Source organism: Salmo salar, chromosome ssa14 (assembly GCF_905237065.1).
Source record: "Salmo salar chromosome ssa14, Ssal_v3.1, whole genome shotgun sequence".
In the NCBI taxonomy this organism is placed as follows: Eukaryota; Metazoa; Chordata; class Actinopteri; order Salmoniformes; family Salmonidae; genus Salmo; species Salmo salar.
Window position 1 is genome coordinate 57,573,441 of NC_059455.1, and position 15,052 is coordinate 57,588,492.

The 15,052-nt window shown below is 41.6% G+C and overlaps 1 protein-coding gene across 1 annotated transcript in view; it reads left to right on the forward strand.

Annotated features, from left to right (window-relative positions):
- Positions 1–1,137: 1,137 nt before the first annotated feature.
- LOC106570105 (ephrin-A1) overlaps positions 1,138–15,052 on the forward strand; it is a 33,622-nt gene continuing 19,707 nt past the window's right edge. The window contains exon 1 of the mRNA XM_014142113.2: positions 1,138–1,441. Within this exon, the coding sequence (XP_013997588.1) occupies positions 1,344–1,441 (98 nt within the window). The 5' untranslated portion in view covers positions 1,138–1,343. The remainder of the gene's footprint in view (positions 1,442–15,052) is intronic.

Genomic DNA, 15,052 nt, shown 5'->3' on the forward strand with positions numbered 1-15,052 from the left:
CGAGTAATATTGACGGTAACGGCAGCTTTCCCACTCGCCTTCTGCGGGCCCTCACGAGGCATCCAGCTCTGTGTCCTCTGTATCTGCGTCTCTTCCTCTTGCAAATAATGGGGATGTTGGCCCTGTCGGGTGTTTGGAGAATGTCTTGTGCGTCCTGCTTGTTGAAGAAAAAATCTTTATCTAATCCGAGGTGAGTGATCGCTGTCCTGATATCCAGAAGCTCTTTTGGCAGAAACATTATGTACAAAATAAGTTACGAATAACGTGAAAAAACCCACATAATAGCACAATTGGTTGGGCGCCCGTAAAACTGCTGCCATTACTTCCGGCGCCATGTCAAATACTCCCACAGTAAATGCTCCCTAGTTAAATGTTATGTCTTTTGGCCTATGTCATGTGGGCAATGTCACCAGACCTACACAAAATCATTCACTGAAATTGAGGAATGAGATTTTTTTTAATTTAACCAGGCAATTCCATTAAGAGCAAATTCATATTTACAATGACGGCCTACCCCGGCCAAACCCGGATGACGCTCGGCCAATTGTGCACCGCTCTATGGGACTCCAAATCACGGCTGGATGTGATACAACCTGGATTCAAACCAGGGACTGTAGTGACATCTCTTGCACTGAGATGCAGTGCCTTAGACCAATGCGGCACTCGGTAATCAAGAATAGAATGTAATTTGCATCCCAAATGGCACTCTATTCCCTATGTAGTGCACTACCTTTGACCAGCGCACTTTGTAGGGAATCGGGTGCCATTTGGGAAGTAATATAGCCTAAAGGTCAGGTGGTCTGTTAATTAACTGACCACTATAAAGTGGTTGTGGTGGAAAGCTATTATACAACTTACTTCCCTCAGATTGGGTCGTTTGATTCTGTGAAAATCGTGTTATTTCTTAATCGATATATCTGTCCTACTGCGAATAAGTCTGGAAAAAGAAATCGTCAATAGAATAGATCCTAATACTTCTTAGAAATTCCCCTCCTCGTCCTGTAGCACAGAGGGCGTGCATCCCGCATCTGACAAACAAAAAAAACGCTTTGTCCTCCCATTGGTTCTCATTCATTATGAGGCGTGTTTAACGATAGTAGGCGTTCCACAAAACTAGAAACCAAGCAAATTGTTGTTCATTCATTACGGACTGTGCTTGACTGAAACAGGCTCGTCTTATTTTGCCGAGTGGTTCGTATTTTTGCTTTCTGTTTTGAAGCTGTTGCGTGCATAAGTACATTTGTTGAGTAAATAACCTACTCGAACGCATAGATATTTTCCTAAAGTTGTCTGACTGCAAGACTCGCCGGTTTTCCTCTGAACGCATCCTCTCCACTCAAATAATGGATTTGGTCTGGAGCCTGTGCTTCGTTGGGAGTCTCGGTGCTTGGTTTGCTTCTGCAGAAAGGCACAGCATATATTGGAATAGCACAAACAGCAAGTAAGTTCAACTATTCGTGATCGCTTACGTGTTTTTTGTCATTCTATTTCATTACTGTTCATTTGAAAAGGTTTGCAAATCAGATTCGCAAGTGCAACAAAGTAATACAATGTATCAGAAGCTGTGATTGTGACTTGTATGATTTGCTGATTAGGATTGTCGGCAAACTAGTAAATGCTCAATAACGCTACAGTACCTCTTTATATCTGTGCATAGCAATGACTATGCAATAGCCTATACCTTTTAATTACCACATGAGTGTGATTGTTAGGGTATTTAAATAGATTATGTTGTTGTAGCCTACTGCCTTAATTGGTTTACATTCTGAGTTTACTGAATATGCAGCTGGCCACTGTTGTTATGATGATGCAAGGCAGTTACAGTATCTTCTTGTTCACTGGCTTCACTACTGCCTGAGGGGAAACTTTTTTTTTTTTTTTTAAATCTGTAATTCCTTGTATAACCTGGTCAATTTATCTGTGTCACAATCTGTCTGTCTACCCTTTCGGTGAGTTGGTAGTTACACATAGTTATACCATAAATCTGATTTATTGATAGGCTACTATCTAAATTACCCCCACTTTCAAGGACATATGGAATGGGAGGTGCATTATTATTAGCACCACCTTTAGCAACTATGAGTTTTTAAACTTGTGTAATATCTCTTTAATAATAAAATGTCCTATTTAAAGACCCAACCACACTAACAGTAAATGTGATTCCACATTCCATTTGTATCAACAGATATCATTTTTTTTTAAATGGGTATGCCTATCTTTACCCAACGCTTTATCACAGTCACCCAGAGACGTGACCGTGGTAGTAAATATCGGTTGCAAACCCATCCCCACTGATGGCGTTGATATCTCCATCTTACATTTTCATTACGCGTGTCTGTCTGTCCACTAAATCACTGGATATATATATGATGGGCTGACGGGACAGGACAGGGAGACATATGAGGGTTCATATTTCAGATGGAAAGATGAGGAATAATGGTGTATGACGGAGACAGAGGATGTAACTTGAAGCCTGCCTAGTAGGTCATATTGTGGGAGTGAGATGGATAGCTTGGGAAGGAGAAATTGGAGCCCAAATTGTTGGGGTTTGGAGCCCACTCTGAATAAGTGGAGGTCAATTAGAGTTATGGTGGTTGGGGTGAAAAGTTGGGAGGGTGAGATTGAAACACACCTACACTCACTCATACACTAACACACTCTGGCACAAACTCACTCAATCACACACAAACAAACAAGACAAACGGCCAATCAATCACAGCAAGGCATACACTCTCACTTGAATGCTAACAAAAAAAAATTACGTTTATTTAACATGTCCTGTCTTGTAGACACACACACATAAATACATTTATATTCAAATTCACACAGTACTAAACTCAGTTCAGTTTATCTTGCTGTGATTCATAGAGATTTCCCATAAAGCCATGACACTACACTCATTGTTCTCAGAAACACATCCATGTCATAATCTCAGAGAATGAAGTTACGAGTCCCAGATGTAAGCATGCTATGTCAATGCAGTGACAACAATGATCATAATTTCTGCAAATAAATGCATAATCCCCACGCTTGCTATTTTTACTGGATATCTGCACTAAATCTCTCCCTCTGGCTGCACTTAATCCCACACTTGCAGAAATAAAGGAGAGTTTGGGAGAGAAATGTTTTTTCTCTTCATTTATTCTCCTCTTCTTTTCTTGGTTTTCTCTCAATCTGTTTTTCCCCCTCCCACCCATGACTCTCTCTATTGGTCGACGCCCTCCCCCTCTCTCCAGTTTGTGTGGCAGATGAATCAATGGTCTTGATTAGAAAGCTATAGCTAATCTAATTGACAACAGACTAATCATTTTGGTCAGTTAGGTGGTAACGATTTACCCTGTCTGCTCCCCTACGGAATAAACTGTGTGTGTGTCAGTTACAGATGCCCTACTATGCATTGGTGTGTACTATGTTTGTGCCTTGGGGCATGTTGACTGCAAGGTTGACGCTGCCTGTGAGCGAGCTACCGCTGTGTTTCAGTCCAACAGAGATCTGTTTTTGGCTGAAATGTTATGTGTGTGCGCTCAGGGCTCTGAAGTGCGACCAATTTCGTTGCATGCGACAAAATATTTTGCTGTGCGACCAGGAGTTTTATTTTAGGAGCACCGGGTAACTATACAAAAAAAATCTCTCGCAGATATCAATCGATGTAATGATAAGGCTTCCCTGTACGGTATGACCCATATTACCAGCGCAACATTTTATCTTCCTATACCGGAACGTCGTGGGTAGTTCTAAAACGGATTGTGCGTCGTTGAACATTAGTTTACACTTTTTAAGCCATGTAACCTCATTGGCTAGCTAGCTAACAACCTGATCACTTTACCACTATGTCTAAACATTTGGGGCCACAGAAAGAAAGGAAAAGTGATAGCTTCTTCAGAAAAATCAATGAGCATAGCGATAAATGAATGACAATCATCACAAACCTGACTTTTTTTTAAAGAGACAGTGTACACTTTTTAAATGTAATGCATCTAAATAACAAATGTGTGCTTTTACACAATGTAGTATCCTAATATTCCACAACTTTCATATCAACATTTTAGCTTTTATAATAAACTAATGTATTTACAGTGTTACATATTAGCTTCTAGGGTGCAACGTAGGCCCAATATAGGCTGTATTTCAATCAAATATTTTTTTTAAATATATTTTTAAATCTGGTCCTCTGAACTTTTTCAAGTTGGGAGCACGAGTGCTACCAATGACATTCTTTAATTTGGAGCCGTGTGTGCCTACATGTGTCAATCTGCAAGCTTGCGTCATAGGTTAAGAAGGGCTTTATCATTCACACTGGTTCCCAGAAGTTGCTCTATCAATATGCTTTGCTCGGTGTGTGTCTGTGTGTGTGTGTGTAACCGATGTGAAATGGCTAGTTAGTTAGCGGTGGTGCGCGCTAATAGCGTTTCAATCGGTGACGTCACCCGCTCTGAGACTTGAAGTAGGGTTGCCCCTTGCGTTGCAAGGGCCGCGGCTTTTGTGGCGCGATGGGTAACGATGCTTCGTGGGGTGTCAATTGTTGATGTGTGCAAGGGTCCCTGGTTCGAGCCCAGGTTGGGGCGAAGAGAGGGACGGAACCTACACTGTTACATGTGCGTATGTACATGTCTGTGTGAAAGGTGTGTCCCATGGGGGAGGCAGTGTGTTAAAGCACCAGCTCCTAAATCACTGACTTGCTCGCTCGCTCACACACACATTAACCCAGACTTCCACCCTCACACACTGCTGGGCAAGGGCACACTGCACTGCATTGCTGTGATTTGATGTTAACATTCATAACCCAAAAGTAATATAATACTGTAGCCTACTCATTCTGCTTGCTCCTTCTCTCTCTTTTACCCATTCTTTTTTCTGACAGAGCATGAGTAAACCTCCCTCCTCCTCCCTGTACCTGTTTCTTCCTCTCTCCACCGCCTCCTCTCTCATTTTGGCTTGGTTCCTTGTTTCAAGCTGGTTGTGGCAGAAAGTTCAACATGTTCAATGTTAACACTTTCCTTACTCCTTACTAACTTAGAATTTTTTCCAATTTTATTTACCTCTTTTCCAACTTAATGGCTTTTTTCTTATCACATAATTCCAACAATCTCTTTTTCTCGCTGCACATTTATCTTCTTGGGGGTTTAATCTTCTTCGCTAATGTCTAGCTTTATTTTTACCTAAATGAGCTTTGTGATATTTTCACTCAACAGGCTAATCGCTCTATAGTGTGTTTCATCAAAAGAAGTGACCTTTACGGTGCATTTACCTCGAATTAGTGATTTTTATGGTAAGTTTCACCCATATAAGTGATTTTTGCAAGTATTATCCAGCCAATTTGGAGGTTTTTGTAGTGCTTCCTATACAAATTGGGGGTATTCTCTTCATGGAGTGCCACAGAACAGAATAGTAACTGGTGTGACTGATTGGGGGTCAGAGTGCACATGGTGATGAAGTGCCATTGCCTCTATCAGTCTGTCAGTCATTCTGTCACTGCAGTGGCCTTTGAATGCTGTCTGCTGCTCAGGCCTCCCCTCTTCACACGGTTTTGGAACTGCCTCGGAGAGATTCATTCTTCCTCCTGTCTCTGGTTCTCTCTCTGCTCCCTCTCCACCTTTTATCTCATCTTTACATGCTGCCCCTTTTCAGTCCATTATTTCCTCACCTCCTAGTCTCCCTCTCTGAAGGAGGAAAGAATGGTAAGAGATGTGGATTTTTTTTAAATGGTTTTTGGCACCCATAGCCATTCGTCACTAGGCACTTTGCCCTCTTTTTCTCTTTCTCCCGGCTTTACCTTTCCCTCAAGCAAACCCCTCCCCACCTCTCCTTCCAGCCGCCATGGGTTTTTCAATGAACTCAAGCAATTTCGACCCCTCTTTCAGTTGTTGGCTCACTCTGTATGCTTTTCTCTTCTTGTGCTTTTTTTCACGAGGCAGTGGAAGTGGTCGAACCAGTCTGAGAACTCTGCTCTGCCACTCTGAAAGGAGTAAAAGTGAGAATAACAAAGGTGTGTGTGTGTAGAGAGAGAGAGAGGGTTGGATAGCCACGTCTTCTGGTATAAGTAGGTGGTGTGTGAGAAGGGATTTCTACATTGTATCTCCCTCATCTCCTATTTTCTGCAAAAAAGGGCAGTTTTTCCTCTTCTCGCTAATCTCATATTATTCCCTTATTTTTCACCCCCTTTCTAGTAATTTCTGTAAAGGACTCTTCCACCCCCACTCATTCTCTGTTTCTCTACCTCCCCCATATCCCATAAACTGCTCCCTAATCTCTGTCTAGTGAATTGGAATCGGAGAAAACACGCTGAGATTGCGGACTACCAGTAATCTGATGTGATACCCTCAATCTATTTTTTTTGTTGGTATTTTATTAGGATCTCCATTATCTGTTGCAAAAGCAGCAGTTACTCTTCCTGGGGTCCACATACATGAAACATGACATAATACAGAACGTTAATAGACAACCCCTCAAGGGCAGAACGACATACTTTATTTTTTTACAATAGGCACACCTAGCCTGCATATCAATGCACACAAACTATATACAGTTGAAGTCGGAAGTTTACAAACACTTAGGTTGGAGTCATTAAAACTAGTTTTTCAACCACTCCACAAATTTCTTGTTAACAAACTATAGTTTTGGCAAGTTGGTTAGGACATCTACTTTGTGCATGACACAAGTAATTTTTCCAGCAGTTGTTTACAGACAGATTATTTCACTTATCATTCACTGTATCACAATTCTAGTGGGTCAGAAGTTTACATACACTAAGTTGACTGTGCCTTTAAACAGCTTGGAAAACTCCAGAAAATGATGTCATGGCTTTAGAAGGTTCTGATAGGCTAATTGACATCATTTTAGTCAATTGGAGGTGTACCTGTGGATGTATTTCAAGGCCTGCCTTCAAACTCAGTGCCTCTTTGCTTGACCTCCACAAGTCTGGTTCATCCTTGGGAGCAATTTCCAAACACCTGAAGGTACCACGTTCATCTGTACAAACAATAGTACGCAAGTATAAACACCATGGGACCACGCAGCCGTCATACCGCTCAGGAAGGAGACGCGTTTTGTCTCCTAGAGATGAATGTACTTTGGTGCGAAAAGTGCAAATCAATCCCAAAACAACAGCAAAGGACCTTGTGAAGATGCTGGAGGAAACGGGTACAAAAGTATCTATATCCACAGTGAAACGAGTCCTATATTGACATAACCTGGAAGGCCGCTCAGCAAGGAAGAAGCCACTGCTCCAAAACTGCAATAAAAAAGACAGACTACAGTTTGCAACTGCACATGGGGACAAAGATTATACTTTTTGGAGGAATGTCCTCTGGTGTGATGAAACAAAAATAGAACTGTTTGGCCATAATGACCATCGTTATGTTTGGAGAAAAAAGGGGGAGGCTTGCAAGCCGAAGAAAAACATCCTAACCGTGAAGTACGGGGGTGGCAGCATCATGTTGGGCGGGTGCTTTGCTGCGGGAGCGACTGGTGCACTTCACAAAATAGATGGCTTCATGAGAAAGGAAAATGATGTGGATATATTGAAGCAACATCTCAAGACATCAGTCAGGAAGTTAAGCTTGGTCGCAAATGGGTCTTCCAAATGGACAATGACCCCAAGCATACTTCCAAAGTTGTGGCAAAATGGCTTAAGGACAACCAAGTCAAGGTATTGGAGTGGCCGTCACAAAGCCCTGACCTCAATCCTATAGAACATTTGTTGGCAGAACTGAAAAAGTGTGAGCGAGCAAGGAGGCCTACAAACCTGACTCAGTTACACCAGCTCTGTCAGGAGGAATGGGCCAAAATTCACCCATCTTATTATGGGAATCTTGTGGAAGGCTACCCTAAACATTTGACCCAAGTTTAACAATTTTAAAGGCAATGCTACCAAATACTAATTGAGTGTATGTAAGCTTCTGACCTGACTGGGAATGTGATGAAAGAAATAAAAGCTGAAATAAATCATTCTCTCCACTATTATTCTGACATTTCACATTCTTAAACTAAAGTGGTGATCCTAACTGACCTAAGACAGGGAATTTGTACTAGGATTAAATGTCAGGAATTGTGAAAAACGGTGTTTTAAATGTATTTGGCTAAGGTGTATGTAAACCTCAGACTTCAACTGTAGGTCAATGATCATTGGCGTGTGAGAAGGGATGACGGGGTGTGTAGTAGGGTTGGGCGGTATCCAAATGTTGATACCGTCATAATGTTTCTGTACAATACCGGGGTATATGGTATTATCGAGTGGGGCGCCATTTTTTATTTTTTATTATAAAAAATAAACTCAATGCAACAAAGGTTCTTGATCCAGGAGGGGATTTAATGTCTCTGCTGTAACCAAGTAGCTTGATCTTGACATCTAGCCACTTAGCTAGCAAGTTAGCAAACCAAATGCATAGCTGGAGTGGAGCCCTGAGCTGAATATAATTTATTTGACACATCTTAGATTTCTTATAGTTAATAGTTATAAGCAGTGGTGATGCACACACCACCACAGCCCCCACAAGACATGCACTACATGACCAAAAGTATATGGACACCTGCTCGTTGAACATTTCATTCCAAAATCATGGGCATTAATGTGGAGGTGGTCCCCCCCTTTACTGCTATAACAGCCTCCACTCTTCTGGGAAGGCTTTCCATTAGACATTCCTGCAGGAACTTTTCTTCCATTCAGCCAAGAGCATTAGTGAGGTCGGGCACTGATGTTGGGCGATTAGGCCTGGCTCATAATCAGCGTTCCAATTCATCCCAAAGGTGTTTGATGGGGTTGAGGTCAGGGCTCTGTGCAGGCCAGTCAAGTTCTTCCTCACCGATCTTGACCAACCATTTCTGTATGGACCTCGCTTTGTGCACAGGGGCATTGTCTTGCTGAAACAGGAAAGGACCTTCACCAAACTGTTGCCACAAAGTTGGAAGCACAGAATCGTCTACAATGTCATTGTATGCTGTAGCGTTAAGATTTCGCTTCACTGAAACTAAGGGGCCATGCCCCAACCATGAAAAAAAAGACCCGGACCATTATGCCTCCTCCACCTAACTTTATAGTTGGCACTATGCTTTCGGGCAGGTAGCGTTCTCCTGGCATCCGCCAAACACTGTCGGACTGCCAGATGGCGCATGGTGATCTTAGGCTTGTGTGCGGCCACGGAAACCCATTTCATGAAGCTCCCGACAAACAGTTATTGTGTTGGTGTTGCTTCTGGAGGCAGTTTGGAACTCGGTAGTGAGTAATGCAACCGAGGACAGATGATTTGTATGCGCTTCAGCAATCGGCAGTCTCGTTCTGTGAGCTTGTGCTCCTAGATGTTTCCACTTCCCAATAAAGCACTTATAGTTGACCGTGGCAGCTCTAGCAGGGCAGAAATTTGACGAACAGACTTGTTAGAAAGGTGGCATCCTATGACTATGCCACGTTGAAAGTCAGTGAGCTCCTCAGTAAGGACATTCTACTGCCAATGTTTAGCTATGGAGATTGCATGGGTGTGTGCTCAATTTTTATACACCTGTCAGCAACGGGTGAGGCTGAAATAACCGAATCCACTAATTTGATGGGGTTTCCACATACGTGTGTGTGTGTGTGTGTGTGTGTGTGTGCAAATATAAATCACCTGACCTCAACCCAATTGAGATGGTTTGGGATGAGTTGGACTGCAGAGTGAAGCAAAAGCAACCAACAAGTGCTCAGCATATGTGGGAACTCTTTCAAGACTGTTGGAAAAGTATTCCAGCTGATGCTGGTTGAGAGAACGCCAAGTGTGCAAAGCTGTCATCAAGGCAAAGGGTGGCTACTTTGAAGAATCTAAAATATATTTTGATTTGTTTAACACTTTTTTTTGGTTGCTCCATGATTCCATATGTGTAATTTCATAGGTTTGATGTCTTCACTATTATTCTACAATATAAAGAACCCTTGAATGAGTCAGTGTGTCCAAACTTTTGAATGGTACTGTATACACACCAAAAAGAAATACGGTATTGAAAATCATACCATTAGTATTTTGAAATACTACTGTATAAACAGTATATCACCCAAGTGACAGTATTATAGTTTTCAATCATCAGTTAAGCAGACTTTACCTTGACGACCATAATGACAAAGCCAATTTCCTGTCTGTCTGGGTGGGAAAAGGAAGGTTGCTAAGTTTTTTTTTTATTGAGTAAAGTAAGATATTGAATCAGGCCAAAGGTTTTCAGAGGCAGTGTTACAAGAGCGTGTATGTGCGTGTTTCCCTACGAGTGTGAGCTTCCTGGCCTAGTCTTTTCCCGGGAAACGGCATATCCTGCCGACACAATAAGCAATGCCGTTCTCACACACTGGCACACGCAATCACCAAACCCTGTACTTATTACTTAAGGGGGTTGATAAAATGTTCTCAGGATCATTTCACAAATTAACAACGCGTTTCCTGCCAGTGAGAGTAATTGGATGAATAGTGATTGGTTGTTTTGATAATGTCTGTGTGTGTGTTCCACTGTCTCTCTCCTCAAGAGTTTCCTTCTGATCATTTTCACCTCAATCAACCTTATGGGTGTTTTTCTGCCCATGTCTCTGCCTCTTCCTTATCTACGCGCCAGACTTCCCCTTCCTCCTCCTCAATGTTTTACAACCTCTCAACCCCAAATACTGTGTATGAAAGACTTTCCTGGTAAACAGACGTAGGAATATGATAAACATGGAATTGTGTGTGTGTGTGTGTGTGTCCAGACTTGTCCAACAACACAGTCTTTGTCTTTGCACGTATCCATGCATTTGTAATGAAGTGTGTAGGAGAATGTGTGTGTGTGTGTGGGGTCGATTATTGTCTCTGAACATGAGCCATTATGTGTGTTGGTCTGTAAATAAAGGTCGTTTTGATGCGTTTGTCCTGTTGTTGAAATGGCTGGACTCTGGTTGTTAACCTCTATGGGCTAGCGTCCCACCTACTCAACAGCCAGTGTAATCCCGTGGCGCGTTATTCAAATTCCTCAAATGCAAAAACGTCAATTTTTCAAACATATGACTATTTTACACCATTTTAAAGATAAGACTCTCGTTAATCTAACCACACTGTCCGATTTCAAAAAGGCTTTACAACGAAAGCAAAACATTAGATTATGTCAGCAGAGTACCCAGCCAGAAATAATCAGACACCCATTTTTCAAGCTAGCATATAATGTCACATAAACCCAAACCACAGCTAAATGTAGCACTAACCTTTGATGATCTTCATCAGATGACAACCCTAGGACATTATGTTATACAATACATGCATGTTTTGTTCAATCAAGTTCATATTTATATCAAAAACCAGCTTTTTACATTAGCAGGTGACTAGCATGTGACTAGCATTCCCACCGAACACTGCCCGTGAATTTACTAAATGACTCACGATAAACGTTCACAAAAAGCATAACAATTATTTTAAGAATTATAGATACAGACCTCCTCTATGCACTCGATATGTCCGATTTTAAAATAGCTTTTTGGTGAAAGCACATTTTGCAATATTCTAAGTACATAGCCCAGGCATCACGGGCTCGCTATTTAGACACCCGGCAAGTTTAGCACTCACCAATATCAGATTTACTATTATAAAAGTTTGATTACCTTTTGTTGTCTTCGTCAGAATGCACACCCAGGACTGCTACTTCAATAACAAATGTTGGTTTGGTCCAAAATAATCGATCGTTATATCTGAATAGCGGCGTTTTGTTCGTGCGTTCCAGACACTATCCGAAATAGTAAAGAAGTGTCGCGCGCATGGCGCAATTCGTGACAATAAAATTCTAAATATTCCATTACCGTACTTCGAAGCATGTCAACCGCTGTTTAAAATCAATTTTTACGCCATTTTTCTCGTAGAAAAGCGATAATATTCCGACAGGGAATCTCCTTTTCGGCAAACAGAGGAAAAAAATCCCAAAGGCGGGGGCGGTCGGGTCACGCGCCTAAGCCCAGAGTCCCTTGATCGGCCACTTGAGAAAGGCGATAATGTGTTTCAGCCTGGGGCTGGAATGACGACATTCTGTTTTTTCCCGGGCTCTGAGCGCCTATGGACGACGTGGGAAGTGTCACGTTAGAGCAGAGATCCTTAGTAAATGATAGAGATGGAAAAGAAGTTCAAGAAATGGTCAGACAGGCCACTTCCTGTAAAGGAATCTCTCAGGTTTTGACCTGCCATTTGAGTTCTGTTATACTCACAGACACCATTCAAACAGTTTTAGAAAATTTAGGGTGTTTTTTATCCATATGTAATAAGTATATGCATATTCTAGTTACTGGGTAGGAGTGGTAACCAGATTAAATCGGGTATGTTTTTTATCCAGCCGTGTCAATACTGCCCCCTAGCCCTAACAGGTTATACTCACAGACACCATTCAAACAGTTTTAGAAACTTTAGGGTGTTTTCTATCCAAAGCCAATAATAATATGCATATTCTAGTTACTGGGCAGGAGTAGTAACCAGATTAAATCGGTACGTTTTTTTTATCCGGCCGTGTCAATACTGCCCCCTAGCCCTAACAGGTTAACTTGATCCCACAGCGATTGCATGCATATTGTCGTTCATCTACAGCAGTGGTACTCATTGCGCGGCCCGCAGGCCAAAGCCCTTCATTTGCGGCTTGCGGTGATTTTTCTTATTTTCCATTCATAGTACATAACAATGATGATGATGATGATGACCGTCCCGTGTGGCTCAGTTGGTAGAGCATGGTGTTTGCAACGCCAGGGTTGTGGGTTCGATTCCCATGGGAGACCAGTACAGGGGAAAAAATAAATACATTTAAAAAAAATGTATGAAATGTAAGCATTCACTACTGTAAGTCGCTCTGGATAGGAGCGTCTGCTAAATGACTAAAATGTAAATGATACAATTTCAATTCAATGTGTGATCCCTTGCTGATTTTGTACGTTTGCCCACTGATAAAGAAAGGATCAGTCTATAATTTTAATGGTAGGTTTATTTGAACAGTGAGAGACAGAATAACAACCAAAAAATCCAGAAAAACACATGTCTAAAATGTTATAAATTGATTTGCATTTTAATGAGGGAAATAAGTATTTGACCCCCTCTCAATCAGAAAGATTTCTGGCTCCCAGGTGTCTTTTATACAGGTAACGAGCTGAGATTAGGAGCACACTGTTAAAGGGAGTGCTCCTAACCGCAGCTTGTTAACTATAAAAAAGACATCTGTCCACAGAAGCAATCAATCAATCAGATTCCAAACTCCCCACCATGGCCAAGACCAAAGAGCTCCCCAAGGATGTCAGGGACAAGATTGTTGACCTACACAAGGCTGGAATGGGCTACAAGACCATCGCCAAGCAGCTTGGTGAGAAGGTGACAACATTTGGTGCGACTATTCGCAAATGGAAGAAACACAAAAGAACTGTCAATATCCCTCGGCCTGGGGCTCCATGCAAGATCTCACCTCGTGGGGTTGCAATGATCATGAGAACAGTGAGGAATCAGCCCAGAACTACACGGGAGGATCTTGTCAATGATCTCAAGGCAGCTGGGACCATAGTCACCAAGAAAACAATTGGTAACACACTACGCCGTGAAGGACTGAAATCCTGCAGCGCCCGCAAGGTCCCCCTGCTCAAGAATACATATGTGCCCGTCTGAAGTTTGCCAATGAACATCTGAATGATTCAGAGGACAACTGGGTGAAAGTGTTGTGGTCAGATGAGACAAATGGAGCTCTTTGGCATCAACTCAACTCGCCGTGTTTGGAGGAGGAGGAATGCTGCCTATGACCCCAAGAACACATCTCCATTAAAATCATTTTATAACATTTTTGACATGCGTTTTTCTGGATTTTTTTGTTGTTCTGTCTCTCATTGTTCAAATAAACCTACCATTAAAATTATAGACTGATCATTTCTTTGTAAGTGGGCAAAAGTCCAAAATCAGCAGGGGATCAAATACTTTTTCCCCCCACTGTATATATATATATATATATATACACACACACACACACACACACACACACACACACACACACACACACACACACACACACACAGTTGAAGTTGGAAGTTTACATACACTTATGTTGGAGTCAACTCGTTTTTCAACCACTCCACACATTTCTTGTTAACGAACTATAGTTTTGGCAAGTCGGTTAGGACATCTACTTTGTGCATGACACAAGTAATTTTTCCAACAATTGTTTACAGACAGATTATTTCACTTATAATTCACTGTATCACAATTTTAGCGGGTCAGAAGTTTACACACTAAGTTGACTGTGCCTTTAACCTCTATGGGGCAGGCGGGACGAATTCGTCCCACCTACGTAACAGCCAGTTGAATCCTGTGGCGCGATTTTGAAATACCTTAAAAATCCTATTACTTCAATTTCTCAAACATATGACTATTTTACAGCTATTTAAAGACAAGACTCTCGTTAATCTAACCACACTGTCCGATTTCAAAAAGGCTTTACAACGAAAGCAAAACATTAGATTATGTCAGCAGAGTACCCAGCCAGAAATAATCAGACACCCATTTTTCAAGCTAGCATATAATGTCACAAAAACCCAGAAGACAGCTAAATGCAGCACTAACCTTTGATGATCTTCATCAGATGACACACCTAGGACATTATGTTATACAATACATGCATGTTTTGTTCAATCAAGTTCATATTTATATCAAAAAACAGCTTTTTACATTAGCATGTGACGTTCAGAACTAGCATACCCCCCGCAAACTTCCGGCGAATTTACTAACAATTTACTAAATTACTCACGATAAACGTTCACAAAAAGCATAACAATTATTTTAAGAATTATAGATATTTTGCAATATTCTAAGTACATAGCCCAGCATCACAGGGCTAGCTATTTAGACACCCAGCAGGTTTAGCACTCACCAATATCAGATTTACTATAAGAAAAATGGTCTTACCTTTCCTGTTCTTCGTCAGAATGCACTCCCAGGACTTCTACTTCAATAACAAATGTTGGTTTGGTCCAAAATAATCCATAGTTATGTTCCAACAGCGACGTTTTGTTTGTGCGTTCTAGACACTATCCCAATGGTAAATAACGGTCGTGCGCACGGCGCATTTT